Genomic DNA, 19,700 nt, shown 5'->3' on the forward strand with positions numbered 1-19,700 from the left:
TCCAGTAGCCTAGTTTACACCCCCTCCCCTGTCCCCAGTTGCCTTGTAATAGTACATGGAGACCCCCACCCCTCCTCCTCCAGTAGCCTAGTTTACACCCCCTCCCCTGTCCGAGTAGCCTTGTAATAGTACATGGAGACACACACACACCCCCCCCTCCTCCTCCAGTAGCCTGGTTTCAGCAAGCATTGTATCTGACAGTTACCAGACTGATCAGTTATAATAAATTGATTTTGCGATGAAAGCTTCCGCCACTATGTCTCTTTTCATTAAAATTAAAAAATGATTGGGCGATTGTTATGTTTTTATCATTATTATAAAATTATACAAACATGCCATTAGTGTAAGCTTTCAATTTGGAGATATGCAGCCTGGGAATGGTTTTAATCATTGCAGAATTCCTTTCTATAACAAAACAGGTTGCTAAACACTACATTTTGAGACTGTTTACAATTGTGTACAACCGCATGCATAATTCATCCTACTTAGTTATTTTAAATTTATTGATTGTGCGAGGTATCGGCAGTACAGACTCCGGAGCCTTGGATCGGAATCACTTAATAAGGCTGGATTCTGTGTTAGATATTGATGTCGCGATTCATCAGAATTCCTTCGGCTTTTTATAATTCTTCTCGTCTATTGAGGTATAAATGATACCAGGAACTGTCGCTCTTTCTCCGGGCTTTACCAGGCAGGCATTTCCTGAAAATTGATGAGACAATATTCTATCGGAATCCCTGCCTCTGACCACTCAGCTGACCAACAAGGGGATCAGAATCAGTGGTATAATGGTGCAGTACATTGGATGGCATGAAAGAGAAGAAGCCTACCTTTATCAATTTAAGCCTGTTGCGTTCAAAAAGGTGTTCATTTTGATTGTACTAGTGTGTTGGCATCACCAGCTTGTAGCGGAGATTTATCGATCTTCAGCATACAAATGAATATACCTATAAAAGCGGGGAGTTACAATGGAACTAAGAACCCGTTACAGCATTAGTAGATTTTATGTCATATTTATGTTCTTTTCTTCAATGTGTTTAACAAATCAGAAACTAACTTGTCAGCGTTATTGCCTGAGAATTATTGATTTCATTACGTCAATTCAAACATAAATATATAATCTTTTGGTATGGATTTCTACATTCATTCTCAGGCATATATAAATATATAATTTTTTGTATGGATTTCTACATTTACACTCTATTTCTCTCACATAAATCTTTTTTTTTATTTCATGAAATAAAGCAAATGTCTCATGGGAAATCTGTATGAATTTTTATATTGGGATAATCTTCAAACGGCAAGTGCAGTTGGCAAAAAGACTTTTTTAAAAGGTCACAGTGTCTTGAAATAACAAGGTTTGTTAAGTTATAGCCAACATACCAAGGTCAGCACAAAAACTGAAGGCAACATTCCAAGAAAATAGAAACCAAAAAAGAACAAAACCAGACCATCTATATGCATCATACCGACAACCACTACTGACTAAAAAGGACAACTTCTCCTAATCATACAACCTCTACTGACTAAAATGACAACTTCTACTAACCATACAACCTCTACTGACTAACAACACAACTTCTCCTAACCATACAACCTAAACAAACAGCTTCTACTGATTAAACAAACAGCTTCTACTGACTAAACAAACAGCTTCTACTGACTACACAGATAACCTTGAAGTACCCTTCCAAACTCTTGTGACCATGACATTACCCTCTACCACTACAACTTCTACTTATCACAATGAACATTTCCACTGACGACAGCCTTTGTCTCTACCTAGTTGATTCCTCAAGAAGCCTTCCCAATTCTGTTGTGACCTACACTCGTTTCTATCATCAGTAAATACAGGGCTAAACAAAAATTTGTTTTATAGTATCACAATTTTCCAACTGCAATAGTCCCCATGGATACAGCAGGAACGATAAACCACGTTTATGTATTTTCTCTTGTGAAATCAACTTGCCTTCCAATGCATTGTTTCGCTACACTATCATGATTAATTGGCAGTTAAAACACAATTCAAAAATCTCTGTTCAATATCATAAACTGTCAGGTTTTTCAGGCAGCCATTAAACGGACCCATATTTTGCGTGACTGTTCTCCCTACTGTGCTATATCCGACTGTACACTTTTTCCTGTGCCGCACCAGTACCGTTTCCGACGATTCCCCCGAGGTACGTATGGCTTTATGAGGTCATACTCTATAAATCAATATATTGTTTATTCCTTCCCTATCTTTCCGCATTTTTGTATATCTGTATTCACACACCACAAATATCCACATATATTGCCTTTGCTGAATATTTATATCTTATAGTTTATTATCCGACTTATTAAAACTTATTGAACATTTAAATTATCTACAAAACACTTAAAAATTCTGTTCCTTTTCCTTCATTGTTTTTTCTTTAAGGATCGTGACAATAGCAGTGTCTCAATCTACAATATCATCAAGAGAACCATCATTAATTATTACCTATACCTGCTAAAACATGGCACACGAATATTGAGTTATGTCAGTGATTTTATTATACATCTGTGACTTGATGAAATTTAACACCTGTATAGTACAAGCAAACAATTACCTTTGTAAGTGAGATTGATTCTGGCCCACTACACAGTTAAGTAAATCTGTGTAAAATTCATCACCAAATAGTAAAATTTACCTGTGAACTAAGATATCTACACAATAAAATTTACCTGTGAACTAAGATATCTACACAGTAAAATTCACCTGTGTACTAAGATATCTACACAGTAAAATTCACCTGTGTACTAAGATATCTACACAGTAAAATTCACCTGTGTACTAAGGTAGATTTTTAGCAGTAAAATATATCTGTGTACCAATAATTGATCATTTTACATTAACATGTAATTTTGTAATTTTACCTGTGTTACCAAGAAAGATAACTAATCAGTACAATTTATATTGTAAGTAAGATTGATAATTTAAAAGTAAAATTCACCTACAACAGTTACAGATTAATTTCCCCCAATGACTAAAATGTTTGTGTAACGCAATTCTTTCTATCAGAATTTGCGAACATTTACAGTTATGTTATCTGTGACGTCTTTACATGATATATAGGTGGAGTTCCCTGTACAGGTGAGACTGTTTCTGTATTGAGTCATCCTAACAAATCTACATCTTCAGCACAAATTGCCTCCCGCCTAAATCTCCACAAATACATTAAACAACAAAAACACAGATCTTATACAAATCACACCACTGACAATTCGAAAAACTCCGATTACTAGTGAAATATAACACATTTGGTAATAAATTCAGCTCTATTCTTATAGATTTATGGTAACTACTGTGATATCATGAAGCTGGATATTTATGACTTCAATAACTTTCCAGGGGCATACCTGATGCACTGAACCACAGCACAGGAACAGGCATTGATTCAATCAACAGTTCAACAGGTAATGTAGCAGTAAGTCGTTAACAGGTAACATTTACAGGTGACATTAGCGAGGAGTATTCTGCACTTACGGCACTCGGATAAAAACATGTTTCGCACCAAACAAACACATGCTGTTTCCAGTATTTTTACACACTACTTTTATTATTTAATTCAATTCAATTCAATTTAATAGATCAGGAGATTTAAATGAATTTATATTTTCAAATAAACCAGTGATCTGGGATGTTGATTTCTGTGATGTCTGTATTACACCACCAACCTTGACGACACTATACAGTTATATCTTTTATTTTAAATCTTAAATTAATCATCCACCTGCTGAAACCCAAGTTTGATGGCCCCAATGATTCAGTAAATCGGTATTCATGTTCCCAATCGATTGACAATAAATCAGAAATTTCTACATTTCAGCTAAAAACAAATTTAATATCGTGAGTATACTTCCATTAGTGTGGATACGGATCCGCTCTAGCATGACTACAGTAGTCAGGATTCCTGTGTAACCATATTTAACATAGATGTTGACTGCTTACCATTACAGAAAGTTACAATACCACAAATACCCCCAATCAAAATTTCACACCTGGCTTCAACTGCCCAAGGTCAAAGGTTCAGCCGATTTGTTTTTAGACATCTAACTGGCATTGTACGGCTGGTTGGAGCTGGTCCCGGACTAGGCGTATAATGATCGCTTTTCAACAGGTTCCCATCATTACATTTAATTTTATCACAAAATCATACACTTGACTCCGGAGTCACCGGTTTTTAGCTGCAGGCTCTGAAGTCCCTACTAAACCTGACATACAGCGGACATTTACAGAGTACGAAAAAAACATTTACGGTCTATTTTTGCATGATTCTGGTCATTTACCAACGGAAATAATTGAAAAGCTAGCCAATGATGACATTAAAAACAAAACAGACACAAGTCTCATTTCAACTGCGATCAATTTTGACTCGAATTACAACAAGACTACCTGGTGCGTAGGTATCAGCTACCATGGTAACGGACACACATGTAACCCATTGAAGAACTACCAGGTGTCTACGATTAATTACAGGTCTCGAGGCATAAAACTTTCTTCTTTTTAACTAGCACATCTGCCTTGTACCAGAGGGTGCATTACATCACACCAGGGGAACTGCAGTGGAAGTTGGGTATTCATGGCTTCCCTTTATGCCTTCATCAATTAAGTAACTTCTGCAAAGATGTGAAAGTTAATTAACTAAAAGACTACCAAATGATAAAAATAAAGCCTGCCACACATTAAACACAACTTCACAAGACATCATTGTTGTTTAAGCATTTCCTTATTTCCAGATGGTCACACCATTCTCATATATGTGGCCGTGTTAAAAATATGTGCTATAATCTTTCATCTGTGTTTCACTTACAACCTTTTTATTCCTAATTCAGAACCCAGTCATAACAACACAGGATTCCATCATTCATAAACTAATTCAGGTTTATGTTCGGAGATGTTGGGCCAAACAGGACACCTCCCTAATCCATTCCGCCCTTCCTCCCAGGTGGTCATCACCATGGCGATTCCGTACCTAACATTTGGAAGTTTGACTCGGGACACACCTAATATACACTTTCAAAAGATCTTAGATGCAAGGATTTTACGGAAGGATAAGCCTCGATTTAATATGATTTGTGAGCCCCTATCATTGTGCCATCAGTGGACACTTACTGGCGATGTAGAGGTAATCCTTTATAACGTTATGTCCAGCATATAGTCATCCTTTATCACAAAATACCTCTCTCACTGAATAGTATTTCAAATGATTTTCATGGGCGGATAACTCTGTATATTTATTCTTGTCTTGGGAACTGACCCCCCGTGGACATGCCATGGAGAGATTTTTGCTTGTTCGGCGACTGAACACACTAAAGGCCAAAAAAACAGGGGACAAATCTCCCATTATCAAACATCAACCACCTGAAAAGTTAACCCATGTCAGCAATGGGAAATCGACCACCATCTTTCATTCAGTGACATTTACGGAGAGTATTGAAAAAAGTTTTAGATGTTTTTCTGTAACCAGGCCATAAGTCTTGTATAGAAGGCTGCAAGGTACCCTTAACTTTACATCCTTTCATAGATATATTGCCAACCTGCGTCGTCCTGGTAGGGAGCCAACACCATCAAACCAGTCTATTCATCGGAATTTCTAATACATTTAATATCAAATGAAACTAGCCCAGGTTGGTAGGCATAACTCTTTATCCTTCGTTAGCCATCAACGGAAGCTTGCATCTCGGGAATCGCCGGACGTTCCAAGCATGTCAGGACAAGTTGATCGAGTTCCACAGAGTTTCTAACCACAATATTGCATGCCCCAATAAAGATGCAACGCAGTAAAACTTCATTTAGCTTTCATTAATGTGCCACCTTAGGTATTCATGGATAACTGTTTGCCTAGTGTGAGATAGGATTGGAGGCTACAAGTAGTGAAGAGTGTTCAGTAGAACCATGTTATGTTACCACTAGCCCTGAAGTTATTACAAGTTTGGACATATTAGATGATCTCTTTCATTTGAATTTATTGATAGTGAATTCTATAAATAAGAAAATACAAACAACACAAGATTGATAGATAAACCTGAATTACAAATATTATTGTACACTAACCAAGTCAACAGAAACCAAGATCATCAGATAGACCGACGACTCATTATTGAGCTGTCAACACAAAAATCACCAGGTAAATGTGAGGTTTCAAAAGACCCAATATATCACTACAATGGACCAGCTAGTTAACACTCCAAAAAACATAAAAACATAATTACATAAAAATGTCAATAGCCTGCCAACTCTACAATGTCACACCTCAAGGCTGTAATGTCCAAAATCTCAGATAAAAGTTTATAATTATTTAAATACCTATAATGTGTTAAATATACTTTAAAATACCTGCCAACAAACAGAACTCTGTTCAGCCTAGGAGCAGTGATCTTTAACTGTCCCCCATTTAATTTTGTTAGGATTGGAACGTTTCATTTTATTGAATTCTTTCATGTACTATTATAGTTTTACCTACATCTTCAACCTTAAGTGACCAGGGTAATTCACTGGCTACACACTTATCACTTTCCCATGGTTTTTCTCTCTCTACCTTTGCTGTCTAATCATATACCTGTCCCTAATGAGATACCTGTCAGATACAACGTGTCGTCAATTTTGTATAAATGAGTCTGTGTCTTCACCGACATGAGTGTCTCATACCGAAGGAATGACGATTATGGGATCTGATTACGCCCAACGACTTTTTTCTTGTGAAAGGTTGACAACACAAAGACGTGTGCTAGGGTACACAAACCAACCACACAAGTTTACCTTGATTGAGGCTACAAAATTAAACATTAGATCATCACCACTCAGACTACAGAATTCAATTGTAGACCATCATGTCTGGTCCAATGGCTGATATGTGTAAAGTAAAAGTGCACTTGAGGTGATAACTAATGATTAATGGTACAAAGGTAGGTGGCACAAAGGTCTTCACAACGTTCACCAGAAATACACCTGTTTTATTCTCGATCATTATAAGGTTGGAAACATTCAGTGCAGTTTTAATGAATCCTGAGAACTGGTAAAAATGTATCAGATGTGTCAATCATTATGTAATAGGAACGTTGTAAATTGCTTCTCAAAACCAACCAAATAAACTCATTTTCACACACCAAATTCATTCTATTGTAGGTCAGTCTCTTAAAAGACTGAAAACATTAGGAAAGGGATTTTTAAGATGACAAGGGTTCAGTATTCTTCAGGGAATGTATTTTCCTATATGTAAAAACTACATATAACCTGTGACATTGAAGGAGTAAATTATGAAACACCTGTCAATTGTAATGATGGGTTACAGATCACATAATAAGTAGTATGCTTTCACTCAGTAATGATGGAGCAACAGAGACGACCCAAAAAACATCAAACCAAACGGTAGATCTGGTGTTAGACTGAATCACCAAAATCCTGAACTCTGACCTAAAAAAAACAAAAGTATCAATAAAATTGACCTTTTGACCTGTTGCTTTATTTTGCAAGTGTAGATAGTGTATCTACAATTTACAACGATCAATAGAACCTTGATGCCGTCCTGAAAGCCTCAATCTGGACTGGACGCGGGCCAAACCAACTTCAGACGGGAACAACGTAAGAATGTAGGATGTTTGTCCAATTTCTTTGTGATTTACTCAGAACTAAACATGATTGATTTAAATCTATGCTTTCACCCTCTGAAAGTGCCACATGCAATCTGTGCCAGGTAATGTTCCGAAAATACCAGCTTTGATATAAACATGTGCGGTATCGCACACAATTCAACCTTTATTATATGGAATCGAAAAGGTATATATGCCAAAAGTATCACTAAAAATAAACTAAAGCTATATAAATCCCTAATTTGCCATTAAGATATGTTCTCCCAACAATAAATGTTGCCAGTTATTCTAAACTTTACTAATTTGTTAGATATATGGGTGTGTTTATAGCCCTTCAAACCTACCATACCCTCAGCCAATCTAAACTAGCTTCACTTGCAAAAAAATTTTGTGGTTAACAAAGTGACCTCATGATGTCTGACATTTAAAAGAAAAAAAAAGTCTCCAATTTGTCCCAATCTGTCCTTGTGTAGTAACTTCCAAGTCTTGTTGAATCAACAATTGGATAACGAGAAAACAAAAATAAACTTTCAGCATAGGTCACTAGCTTTAATGATTTTTGCCCATGGCTGGTTAGCTATATAGGTACATAACCTAGCTAGTAAAAACAAGTTCCACCTCAGTGCAGACTCCACCCCAAGGCTAGGCCTTTCCTGGGTCACACGACCCACCGGTATTATGTCTCCAGTCCTAACTGCCGCCTACACACTACTAAATAATGCATATACTTTTGCTGATTTTAAATTGAAATCTACTGAAAACAATAAACCAATCTGATTGTAACTCAATCAACTTCTGACCAAAACATGCTTAAGACCTTACTTGTCAATAATTTGATGTCTGTTATAAGGGCCTAGATAGAGATCAACCCAGATTGTCACCCTTGACCCCTGAGATCAGGAGGTCAAACATTTATGTTAGATAGGGACTACTGTTTCCCATGTATATGAATGAAAGGTTTATTATAGCAGTATTTGGCCTTTGTCTGCCTGCTGTCTCTCCAGACCTGACAAGGTATTCATTTGACCTGTGACCCTCAGTGCAGTCCTGTTCAACCACAAAATACAGGTATATGTAGTGAGAGAATACATAAACCTAGGTGATGTCCTCCCTAAACTCACTTCCCAGGTTTGTTCTGACATACATGAACATAAATGTACATATGGTTCTCCTCCAATCCTTGCTCTCCCTCACTCTCGATCCACTGATGATCCTTATATGGGTTGAGCGCCATTGTTTTTTTTCTGTTAATGATTCTGTAGGCGTTTGAAGGAAATGTCAGACTACCAACTCAGGATTGTACACATGAGGCAGAAGCTTCTGGGGACATGACAAATTGTCCTCAGCTCTAATACAATCAAACATTTAACAGAATCTAGTCAAAAGTAATTGACAGTTTTATCCCAAAACTGCATCAGAATTGTGTCAATGTCTGTTAGGGGAAAAGCATTAACTAGACTTCATGCAGACTGGAGTTAAAACTCCACTCGCTCAGTACTCCCTACACAACAAACCTCTTATAAGCAGTAACTACACTTCATCAAGACCATAACTAAAAAAACTCCACTCGCTCAGTACTCCCTACATTACAAGGTTAGAAGCATTAAGTAGACTTTGTGCAGACTGGGGTTAGAACTCACCTCAATTAGTACTGCCTAAAAGTGACTGACATTACAGTAGTCACTTCACAACCAGAAATATACTTGTAACTTCACTTTGCATTAAAATTTCTAACACCAGACCAACTGATTATTTCCTCCAGAAAGAACATGTTTCAGCTTCCTGTCATCATCAGCTGTTCATTCTTTCTACCTTTTTGTGTTAAAATCATTTTTCAAACATTTACAGCCATGTAACTGTCATGACTCATGTCCATGATAATCACCGAACAATTCATATTCTTAAGGTAACCACCAATAATAAACCTTTGCTGATGCTAGTAAGTCATGTGACTTGTTATCCCACCGGACAAGCGAGGCCTGGTTTCCGCCTTGGCCCGACACCCTAAGCAGACAACGAGTCTGTGGCGCACTCAGAGGGAACAAGCTCTCTAACCTGTACCTACAGAAACCACTTACAGAACTGTGTTAACATCCCAACATTCTTGTAATGGTCAAGCTTTAAATGGTCAAGCCGAAAAGATGTAGACCACCCCTAATGGACCACAGAGGTAGCAACACTCATATTCGTTTTTCACAGATATGATTAATTACGGAGAGAAATGATATCTTCCACAAGGCTGTCTGTCTTTTATTGACAAGACAGAAAATGTACAATTAGATACAGTCATCCTTGTTAGGGTTTCTGCTATGGTCAACCTTGGTCAAAGTATCAATACAAGAGACTTGTAGTTGGAACTAACACTAGTAGCTTGGGTAGAGCAGAAATCTACAGGTAAGCTAAGGTCTGTAGTCAACCAAACCCCTAAATACCAACTAACAGATGGCTATTGGACTATAGATCAAGGACAGTTCAATACCTGGTAGTTGATTGTATCCCTATAGAACTAACAATTATTACATAGTAATGGTCAGATCACATAGAATAGAACAATCTTTGTACTAATGCCAGGTAAAAGACACAACCATGCATAAGTCTGGGTCGTTAATTGTACCTATTTGTCCATTAGACATGACAGGTGAGTTAGTCGTAGTGGACAGATGACTGAGGGCTGATGATAGGAAATACAGGTAGAGGGCCAGGCATTAGGCTGTGGTAATTAGAGGTAATGACAGGTGCTTGTGTACTTGCATGTTCCTGTAGATGTTACAGGTCCCACTAATGCCAGGTAAAGTCAGACCAGGTGAAAACAGATAATTGGTACAGGTATTCTACATTACATACAGTCGTTAATGTAGGCCAGCTACAACAATTAAACACCTATTCTAGTCTAATACCTTTTGCCTTATTTGTGAGAATTGTCCTGACCCCTGGCCTAGCCATTGTCCAGTGGGTATTTGTCCAGGTCATTACCTTGGTAAAGCATCCATTACATCAATAAAAGTTTGCAATCTCACCAATTACTTAATGCCATAAAGTGGTCTGGTTTTCGCACTTTGGTTGAGAGACAGGAAGTTACTACAGGGAGAAGACCATTCTAACTAAAAAGTGGCCCACACCCTAATTTACTGGACCTAGTAAAAGGATTTGTCGTAATGTTCCCGGTCCAACTCTACCATTAGCATGTATATATGTCGACATTGATTTCCCCCGTTCCCGAAGGTCCAGTCTGTAGGAACAGTGTACACTCAATAATGTATTCACCTTACTTAAAACGTCAGACCACCAAACTTTGGGCGTTCAGGCTTAGTAACAGGATGTTGTCCTGGGTAAAATACCTGCCTGATAACACAAATCTCATAGTTGCACATGTATTTGTCATACAAAGGGCCAAGGTTGACAAACTGGACCAAATCAAATCCTGTTACTTTCTTTCCTCTGACTCATCACCACGGTGACACCCACAGATCAGAACACCTGTGCAGAACCTGTATTCGTCCTTCACAACCCAGTAATTATGATCAGTTCCTTCGACTGCACACAAAGACCTTGACAGGTTGATCACCAAAACTCGCCTCCACAAATCAAACCACCACTGGTCAAACTTAACAATTTACCTCCAAAGCAATAGGATATAGAGCAAAGTAAATTCATTTATTTAACTCCATCTTATATCTAGTATAATCATGGATTTTATATTTTCCCTAAATAAACTTACATTCGTTTCTGCATGAAAAATATAATCTTGTTTATAAAATGTCTGTACTCGCGATCACTTTCACTCTGAATCAACTTCTTTTTAAGTAGACTGTTTGTTTTTTAAACCTTTTCAAAGTTCTAAAAACATTTCCATCTTAATCCTATACCATATAATTATACAATTTACAAGACATTTTAGTCAAGACAGGAACAACTTAAGAATCTTAACCCAGCAAACACTGTTGACTGCTCACAAAGAAGCCAGCCATTATGATTATAGGAGGGTACCAACCCTTTCTCAGATGATACGCCAACCTCTTATCTCTGCCAGACAAACATAAATTTGTATAAAACCCAAAAACACCAATACAACACTTGTTTTCTGTATTGTTGTGAAATGTGTTTTTCCTTGGTAGAGATTGCTGGAAGATTAACTCAAGCTGAAGGATGATGGGAAGGCAGTATCATGCCACAGAAGAAAAAAACATCACTCGAACTCTCAATTTAACTGGTGCATAAATGAATGTTCTTTGGGAAAACGGTTAAAACAACTTTTGAGGTGTTGCCATGTATAAAATGATTCTTACCTTGCCAAAACTACCAAAATAGTTTTTGACATCTTCCACTGTGGTAGCTGCAGACAGCCCTCCAACAAAGATTTTCTTAGTTCTGGTAACCATCTGGGGGAAAAAAAATGTTTGTTATACAACAGTTCTACATAAACATCATCAAATCTCAATTAAAACTTCGAACAGAGACATTCCTCCTCTTAAAGAGGAGGTGATACATACCTCCTTGGAAGATGGAGGCGATACATTTAAGGAGATGGAAAGGACGAAATAATGGTTATAAAGAGGTATAAATGTCAAAACATTCTGCGATAAATCTGCGATAAATAATGTTGGGTTTTTTTTCACTTCTGAGCATCACCAAGTGATTATTCAGACGTTATTGCTTACACCATAATTTCTCAAATGTTGGTTGGAACGTATGTTAATACAACAGAGCTGAGCGAGAAAAAAATAGCACTAGAATAACAGACACTTGAATAAAGTAAAAATTAGGTACAACAGAGAATTTTATGAAGCAATTCATAACTAAAAATAGAACATTTTTCACTAGAGTGAAAATATTGAGCTGTCCCACAATTTTTCCTTAAAATGCTTTTAAACATGAAGACACATCAGTTAATCTCTTTGTTAACCAATAGTACAGAACGTCACATTAACAATACATGTTTTATAGGCCCTTGGCAGTGTTTTACTGAGAAATGTGTTAGGTCCCATGGGACACAGGAAATTGTAACTAGGCCTTCTTGTAGTGCCCCTTGTTCACCAGCTTCCACACAATTCACCTAATTGTTGGGGACCTTTATCATAACTAAATCTACCACTGGAGATGATCACTTGTGTGACGGATGCCTACAGCTAGGACTGATTACATAACCTCCCACATCAGTCATTCTACCCACCTCCTTCCCTACACCGACTTTTTATCATATTTAAATAATTAATTTAACTCTCCTATCTTGGCCCTGTAGGGGATTGCTTAGGTATAAAATTAAGATTACTTCTGAAGTGTGCATTTCCTGTCAATCACATACAACATGTAAACATGCAGAAAACAGTAACAGAATTGTCTTAAAACAAATTTCTTATCCGAGATGGACAGCAGAATAAAATAAGCCACCATCTACTGTACAGATGTGAGGACACCTCGTGGCACAGCAGAAGGACGAAGAGACGAACGATCCATGTGTCTGTGTATTACAAACCTTTTCTATTTTCCCTTTTCAGACAAAGTCTAGTTTGAAGACAAGACACAATACAGGAGGAGTAAGGCGTGCTATCACAAATAGTGTGGTCCTTGTAGGGAAAGCCTGTCACCAGTGAATCTCCTGTACAATGTGTTAGCACCTAACCTGTACCTCAACTCCCTCCTTCCCGCTAGTAGACTCAACCCCCTACTGTCTTGAATGTAGCCAATATGTATCTAGGGGGTTAAATTGTATAAATTTCCATTCATAATACTAGCATCTTTTGATCATGCATATGAAAATATGACCAGTTGGCACATAAGACTTTGACAAGGCTAGAGATGCATAGGTATATACACAGACTGGTGTGAAACACACCTCGGCCTGACCGCAATCAATATACCAATAAGCCCTTATACCGTATTTGTCCACAAATAAGCCCCTGCTCACAAATAAGCACCTGCTCACAAACGAGCCCCTGCTCACAAATAAGCCCCCACTCACAAATAAGCCATGCCTACTTGGGTTGCAGGCCAGGAATAGGGTGGTATTTTTTCTTTTCTTTCGGTGTGATGAAGTCGAGTTTTGTGTCAAATAACCTCTATGCAGGCCTCCTCACTTAGCCCAGGAACACAAGATCTTGCCCTCCCGAATTTTGGCAAATTGTTTTTCACCAATAGAAGGGGCTAAATTGCTGTCAATACCGTAGATTGTCCAATTACCAGATAAAAGCAACCTATATACCAGGTAACATTGACTAAGGTGTTGAAAAGATATATAAATGTCACATTGGTGAACATATCTCTCTAAAGTATTCATTTATAGATAAAGATAATTATAGAAAATTATTTTCTAAGTCACCATGCCCAATGGATAGTTAAAATACCAAAATAATGTCTAATGTCAGTGCAGATGTGTTTTCTTAAAAATTGAAACAAAAAAGCCAATGACAACTTTATCCCACAAATAAACTTCAAAGCAAGTCATTAAATAAGTAGAGACGGGGTTTGTAAGAGGCCATTGTAATATAATTGTGTGGTCTGTCACAGGCCGGGGTCAGTTTACACTAGATCAGAGGACACAGGAGTCCCACAGCTGATCCTCGTCACTAGCTACACTAATAACCAAAATAGCTCAATTATCAACACCCTTAGTTGAACAGAATTGATCAGAAATAAACAAAATGTGAATCGGCATAATAGTGCAAGGTCTACTCATCAATTAAATTCAATTTACAGTACATAAATATCTCGCTGGTCTAACCTGCCTCACTTTGAACTGGTCATTTTGTTTGGTGTCTATGTAATATTGAAAGTTTGGTGTCTAAGAGAATTATCAGTCAATTAATTTGGTGTCTAGACACATCGGGTGACACACAAATATCAATATACATTTACAAGAATTGTCTGTTTTACAAATATACAAAATGCAACTGTAACACTGTGAAATCAGATATTTTTGTGGGGCCAAAATTAAGCCGTTTCCCGATTTCGTGGACCTATGAATTCGTGGATGAAGATTACCCACGAATTCAACGAAATTAAAACTCCACAAAAAATTGTGATTTCACAGTATACTTAACATTCAAGCATTGTCTACACTTTATCTGTAACCATTCTAAAAAAAATAACTTATTCACCCCTACATATTTTAATTGGACCTGCCAAGTCTTTGATTTGGTAAAGTTCAAAAAAGACTTTAGGGGTGAATAATTTTTTCAGGTTAATTATGGTAAACTGTGGACATAAAACCAAATTCAACACCAGACTTTGACCTGTCTAACAGCTTTGTAGTATTCTTGACTTTGTAAAAGATATAAAGACAAAGAGCAGTGAAAAAGTAGTGTTTTATCTTGAAAGTAAATATGTGCTTCAGCCTACTTGAACAGCAAAAGAAGGACAAAATGTGTGACGCTGGAATGAAATTCACCTCTCATACAATGGACTGGATATAGATTAGATATATTAACCACTATGACAGTAAATGTACAAATATTATTTGCAGTGACAATAGGTTTAGCAAATTAACCACTATAACAACTAATGTATACAAATTAACCATTATGACGAAGGGTGTATGTAAGTTGACAGCTATGGCAACGCGTGTATGCAAGTTAACCACTTGCAGTCTATGACGTTGAGTGTATGCAAGTTAACCACTATAAGTATATGACGTTGGGTGTATGCAAGTTAACCACTATAAGTCTGACATTGGGTGTGTGCAAGTTAACCACTATAAGTCTACGACGTTGAGTGTATGCAAGTTAACCACTATAAGTATATGACGTTGGGTGTATGCAAGTTAACCACTATAAGTCTGACATTGGGTGTGTGCAAGTTAACCACTGTAAGTCTACAACATTGGGTGTGTGCAAGTTAACCACTATGAGAATGAGTTTACAATTAACCACTATGACAATGAGTTTACAATTAACCGCTATGACAGACAGATATGTTTTGTACAGGTATAGAAACCATAACAAATGATTAACAGTACATAACCAATAACTAACTATAATTATACACGTCACCAATAACAAGCAGGACAAAGAAATTGGAGAGCTTTACTACATATGATTAAGATCTTACTAAGGCCATTAACTCGGTCTCATTACTTTAATTTTTCCAGTCACCTGGAAGCTCACAGGTGAAAACCCCTGTTAGTCTCGCCTTACTTACCTTTAACGAGTTTGTAGGCTCTGTATAATACTGTTATCTATTAAATCAAATCTTTTCCCTTTGCCTGTTTTAACACAGAAGTATAACACAACTAGTGGAACTTACATCAGTGTTAGTGTACATGTAGGGCCACACAGAAGTAAAACCCAACTCGGAAAAGGCAAATCTTAGTATCCATATAATGTAGAGCTATGTAGAGGCACAACTCAGCTCGGGAAAGTTAAACTTAGCTTTAGTGTTAGTGCCGGGCCACAAAGTGTACAACTCAACAAAAAAAGCTGATATTGAAGGAATGCGACATTTCTTTGACATATTTGGGCTACCTCATCGATATTTGTCTTCAATTTGATGTGGGTGACATCAATGCAAACATTTTATACTGTAAAACTTCATGATCGAATTCAAAAAGTCTCTTTCCTGAAAAAACTGACCTGAACTCGGCACCCCTCAGGAGAATGTCAATGTTATCTTTTTGGAGATAATCTAGACGCACACCTACAGCAAAGTACTCACTCTAAGGGGCTTTATTTGTTGGGTCTTCAGTTATCTTAATCTAACACTCGGAGTATCTTATCGATAAAACTTACTTTTATCAATTTTTTATCATCTCACTTGGACTGAACTCAATCTTGACACAACAGCCACATGTAATTGTGTTATCAGTTTAACTCTGTCAGGTGACATGCATCTGTATGCAGACCTGCCCCGAGGGTATAGGGTATACACCCTTACTTGGGCCTTGTTCCTTTGTCTACCATCACACAAATGCAAGTTGTCGCTCTCCGTGGCTGTTATCGCTAATTTGCATGTTTCACATTCATCAATATCGTATCACAAAATTACTTTAAGCTGGAGTTTAACACTACCGTTTGTGTTCTACGCCTATAAAAGCTGGGCCAGGTCGAGCTAACAAATGAGTTCAATTCCCTTCATGTACACTTTAGATTGGTTTTAACACAATATATCCATTGACAGACCACAAATGTGAACAAATATTGCTTATTTCAATACCCTTATACTAGCGGGCAGAGCACTCAACTCATGGAACAGCCAGGCTTAAATGGAAACAAACTGAACTATATAAACCAACTACACAATTCACAAGCTTGATTACCAATAAATATTTTTGAGAACTTTACTTGCATTTTATAATTTGATGACAACTTCTCTGTGAAGAAAGCCTTGTTTTTTCAAAAGATGCTGCAATAATTACCTAGATATAAATGCCACTATGATATACTGCATGTTGTTTAGAGATACTTAACATTATAATGACAGAAATTAATGACTTTGCACTGGATTCTTTTAAAAAGTCTTTAGAATCCTGTTTTTTTTGTATCAGAAATAAATATTGATCCAAGAGATAAGACAAATCTTTGTTGTTGACAACAATGTAAAGTTGAAGATTGTATGTGAAACATTTGGTCCTCTTTGATTATTTATATGCGTTTGTCTCAATGTCAGATTTTGACTCAGAAAAGAAGAAGTCAGAAAAGGGAGCTAACCAATCAATAAAAATATTTGCATCCTATTCAATTTAATCTTAATATATGACCTTCAATTTCTTAATGACTTTTTCTTATGAAAGCAAATATCCCAATTAATTCATGCTACACAAATAATGAAAAATGTATTCTTAATATACATAACTTCAATTTGTCCTTGAAAAGTAAAAATGAAAAATAAATAATAAATCAAATCTAAAAATACATTACTGTGACCTAGGATTTCACTCGATGAATGTCATTTGATTCTAGTCCAAGTCTTTGCATGACTAATTTGATACTGGGTTTTATCAATAACCATAGAAAAAGACTACAAAACAGTAAAGGTTGAATGTGAATTGTGGTTGTGTAGGGTAAAGAGAAGGCCTACAATGGCAGTGACTATCAAGGTCTACCCTCAGGTGTAGCTAAGTACACCAGCCACACCGACAGACAATCTTTAGCTAAGTACACCAGCCACACCGACAGACAATCTTAAGCTTAGTACACCAGCCACACCGACAGACAATCTTTAGCCAAGTACACCAGCCACACCGACAGACAATCTTTAGCTAAGTACACCAGCCACACTGACAGACAATCTTCTATCAGTCATTTTCATGAATATCCAAAATCATTTTTTCCAACATTGAAAAAACGATGACTCAGACAAGTAAGATTTGATTTAGAAATCTTGAAAAGTGAGTTCTCATGGGGTATGAAAGGCGTCATCTACAGTTATGAATCGGGCCATATAAATGCAATGAATTGATGTGATTTTAAAACCAGCATTGAGCTAAGCCATTCAGTAGGCCAGTTCAGTCTACTTTTCTGTTTTTTATTTCTATCAACAGAAATTATTTCTGATTCTTTGACAATTTATTTCATTATTGAATTTAATAAAAAGTCCTAATTATTACATAAAGGGTCTGTGTTGCGTGTATGACTGGGTTTTATTTGCTGCCGTACGTAGCCCCCGTGTAACGTCTCAACATTGGTAAGTCTTCTGGTCCACTTCTAACAATAAAACCTATGTCCAAAATTTACACAAAACACACTTCAATGATCGTTTTTTTTCTAAAGCGAAGTTTATTTTTAGTAATAAAATATTGATTTCTCAACCTTGTCAGATGGTATGGAACTTTCTCCTCTCGTCTTCAGCTCTTATTGGCTCCATGTATTATCCCAGAGTCAACATCACATTCAATATACCTGCCGATCTTTGTTGACATTTCCCATAATTGTACGCTGTCATAGTGGCATATTAGATTTTAAATATCTCTTGGGAATCATGGGTATTAATTTTGAAATATCTCCAGGGAATTATGGGAATAGATTTTGAGATATCACTCAAGAAATCATGGGTAAACAAATTTGAAAAAAAGAAAAGAAATTATGTGTTGGAGATGAGAACTCAATGAATAAAATTATTGTGCAAATCGATGTTGTGGCATTTCATACAAATAAGACGAGTTGGAAGTGATTTACGGGATGTAGACAGACGCTGTACAGTCTAGTCATGAATATGAAGATAACCTTTGACCTGCCTGTCGACTTGAGCTTTATGTAACAAAAGTTAATTTAACAGCTGACATCAAAGTCTATGTAATAACCTACTGTGTACAGTTACCTACACAATTAGGACCTCAAATAACCTACTATGTACAGTTACCTACACAATTAGGACCTCAAATAACCTACTATGTACAGTTACCTACACAATTAGGACCTCAAATAACCTACTATGTACAGTTACCTACACAATTAGAACCTCATATCACCATATTATGTATTTCCCCAAAATCATGATTTTGAGACATTTAGATTAAAACTAATTGTAGATTGTTTTTCATGTCGTATAATTAACTGTCTCAATCAATCATGTCAGTATTTAATGATTTAAGATGAAAAGAAGGAAACTTCCCTAGATGTGCCAGACAGATGATTTCAAAAGCTTTCAATTGTTTTCTTCATAATCAGTCATAACACAGACAAAAAGTTGAAAGAAAATAATAAATGATTCTGTGTAAAGTGTGTGAAGATCTTGTGTAAAAACTAACATCTAATATGACGATCTTTCCCATCTAGATTTTATCCTAATTGACCGGTCGTTAACAGAAATATAAGTAATTTTCTAAGATTTACGTAATATCACACATCCTACTTACCGTGGTTCTACCCATTCCCCGATACTCCACACAAATATACCCGCTTACTAGATTCTAACACCACACTGTACCAATAGCTCTGGCAATGTCAAACAAACTAAGCCACACAGAATGAAGGTAAGCACATCCGACGTGTTCGAAAGCCGTACGTTAACTAAGAAAACAAAGAGAATTTTTGAGGACGGAACCATTCGGAACAGAAATGCAAATAGTATTCCCTTTATAGGCCGTTGTTCAACATTCACAACTGAATAAAAATGCCACAAAAGCTGCCAGGTAATGGAATTTTTAAATTGGATAG

The 19,700-nt window shown here is 36.8% G+C and overlaps 1 protein-coding gene across 16 annotated transcripts in view; it reads right to left on the reverse strand.

The window, feature by feature from the left end:
- LOC110463143 (RNA-binding protein Musashi homolog 2-like) overlaps nt 1-19,700 on the reverse strand; it is a 139,939-nt gene that overhangs the window by 110,214 nt on the left and 10,025 nt on the right. For 15 of the 16 annotated variants that reach the window (XM_021517525.1, XM_021517521.1, XM_021517520.1 and 12 more), the window contains exon 6: nt 11,901-11,993. In XM_021517525.1, coding sequence (XP_021373200.1) covers nt 11,901-11,993 — 93 coding nt within the window. Of the gene's footprint in view, nt 1-11,900; nt 11,994-19,399; nt 19,538-19,700 lie in introns of those variants that run through there. The other variant, XM_021517527.1, reaches the window with a different exon arrangement.

The sequence above is a fragment of the Mizuhopecten yessoensis genome, unplaced genomic scaffold, assembly GCF_002113885.1.
Source record: "Mizuhopecten yessoensis strain PY_sf001 unplaced genomic scaffold, ASM211388v2 scaffold10867, whole genome shotgun sequence".
In the NCBI taxonomy this organism is placed as follows: Eukaryota; Metazoa; Mollusca; class Bivalvia; order Pectinida; family Pectinidae; genus Mizuhopecten; species Mizuhopecten yessoensis.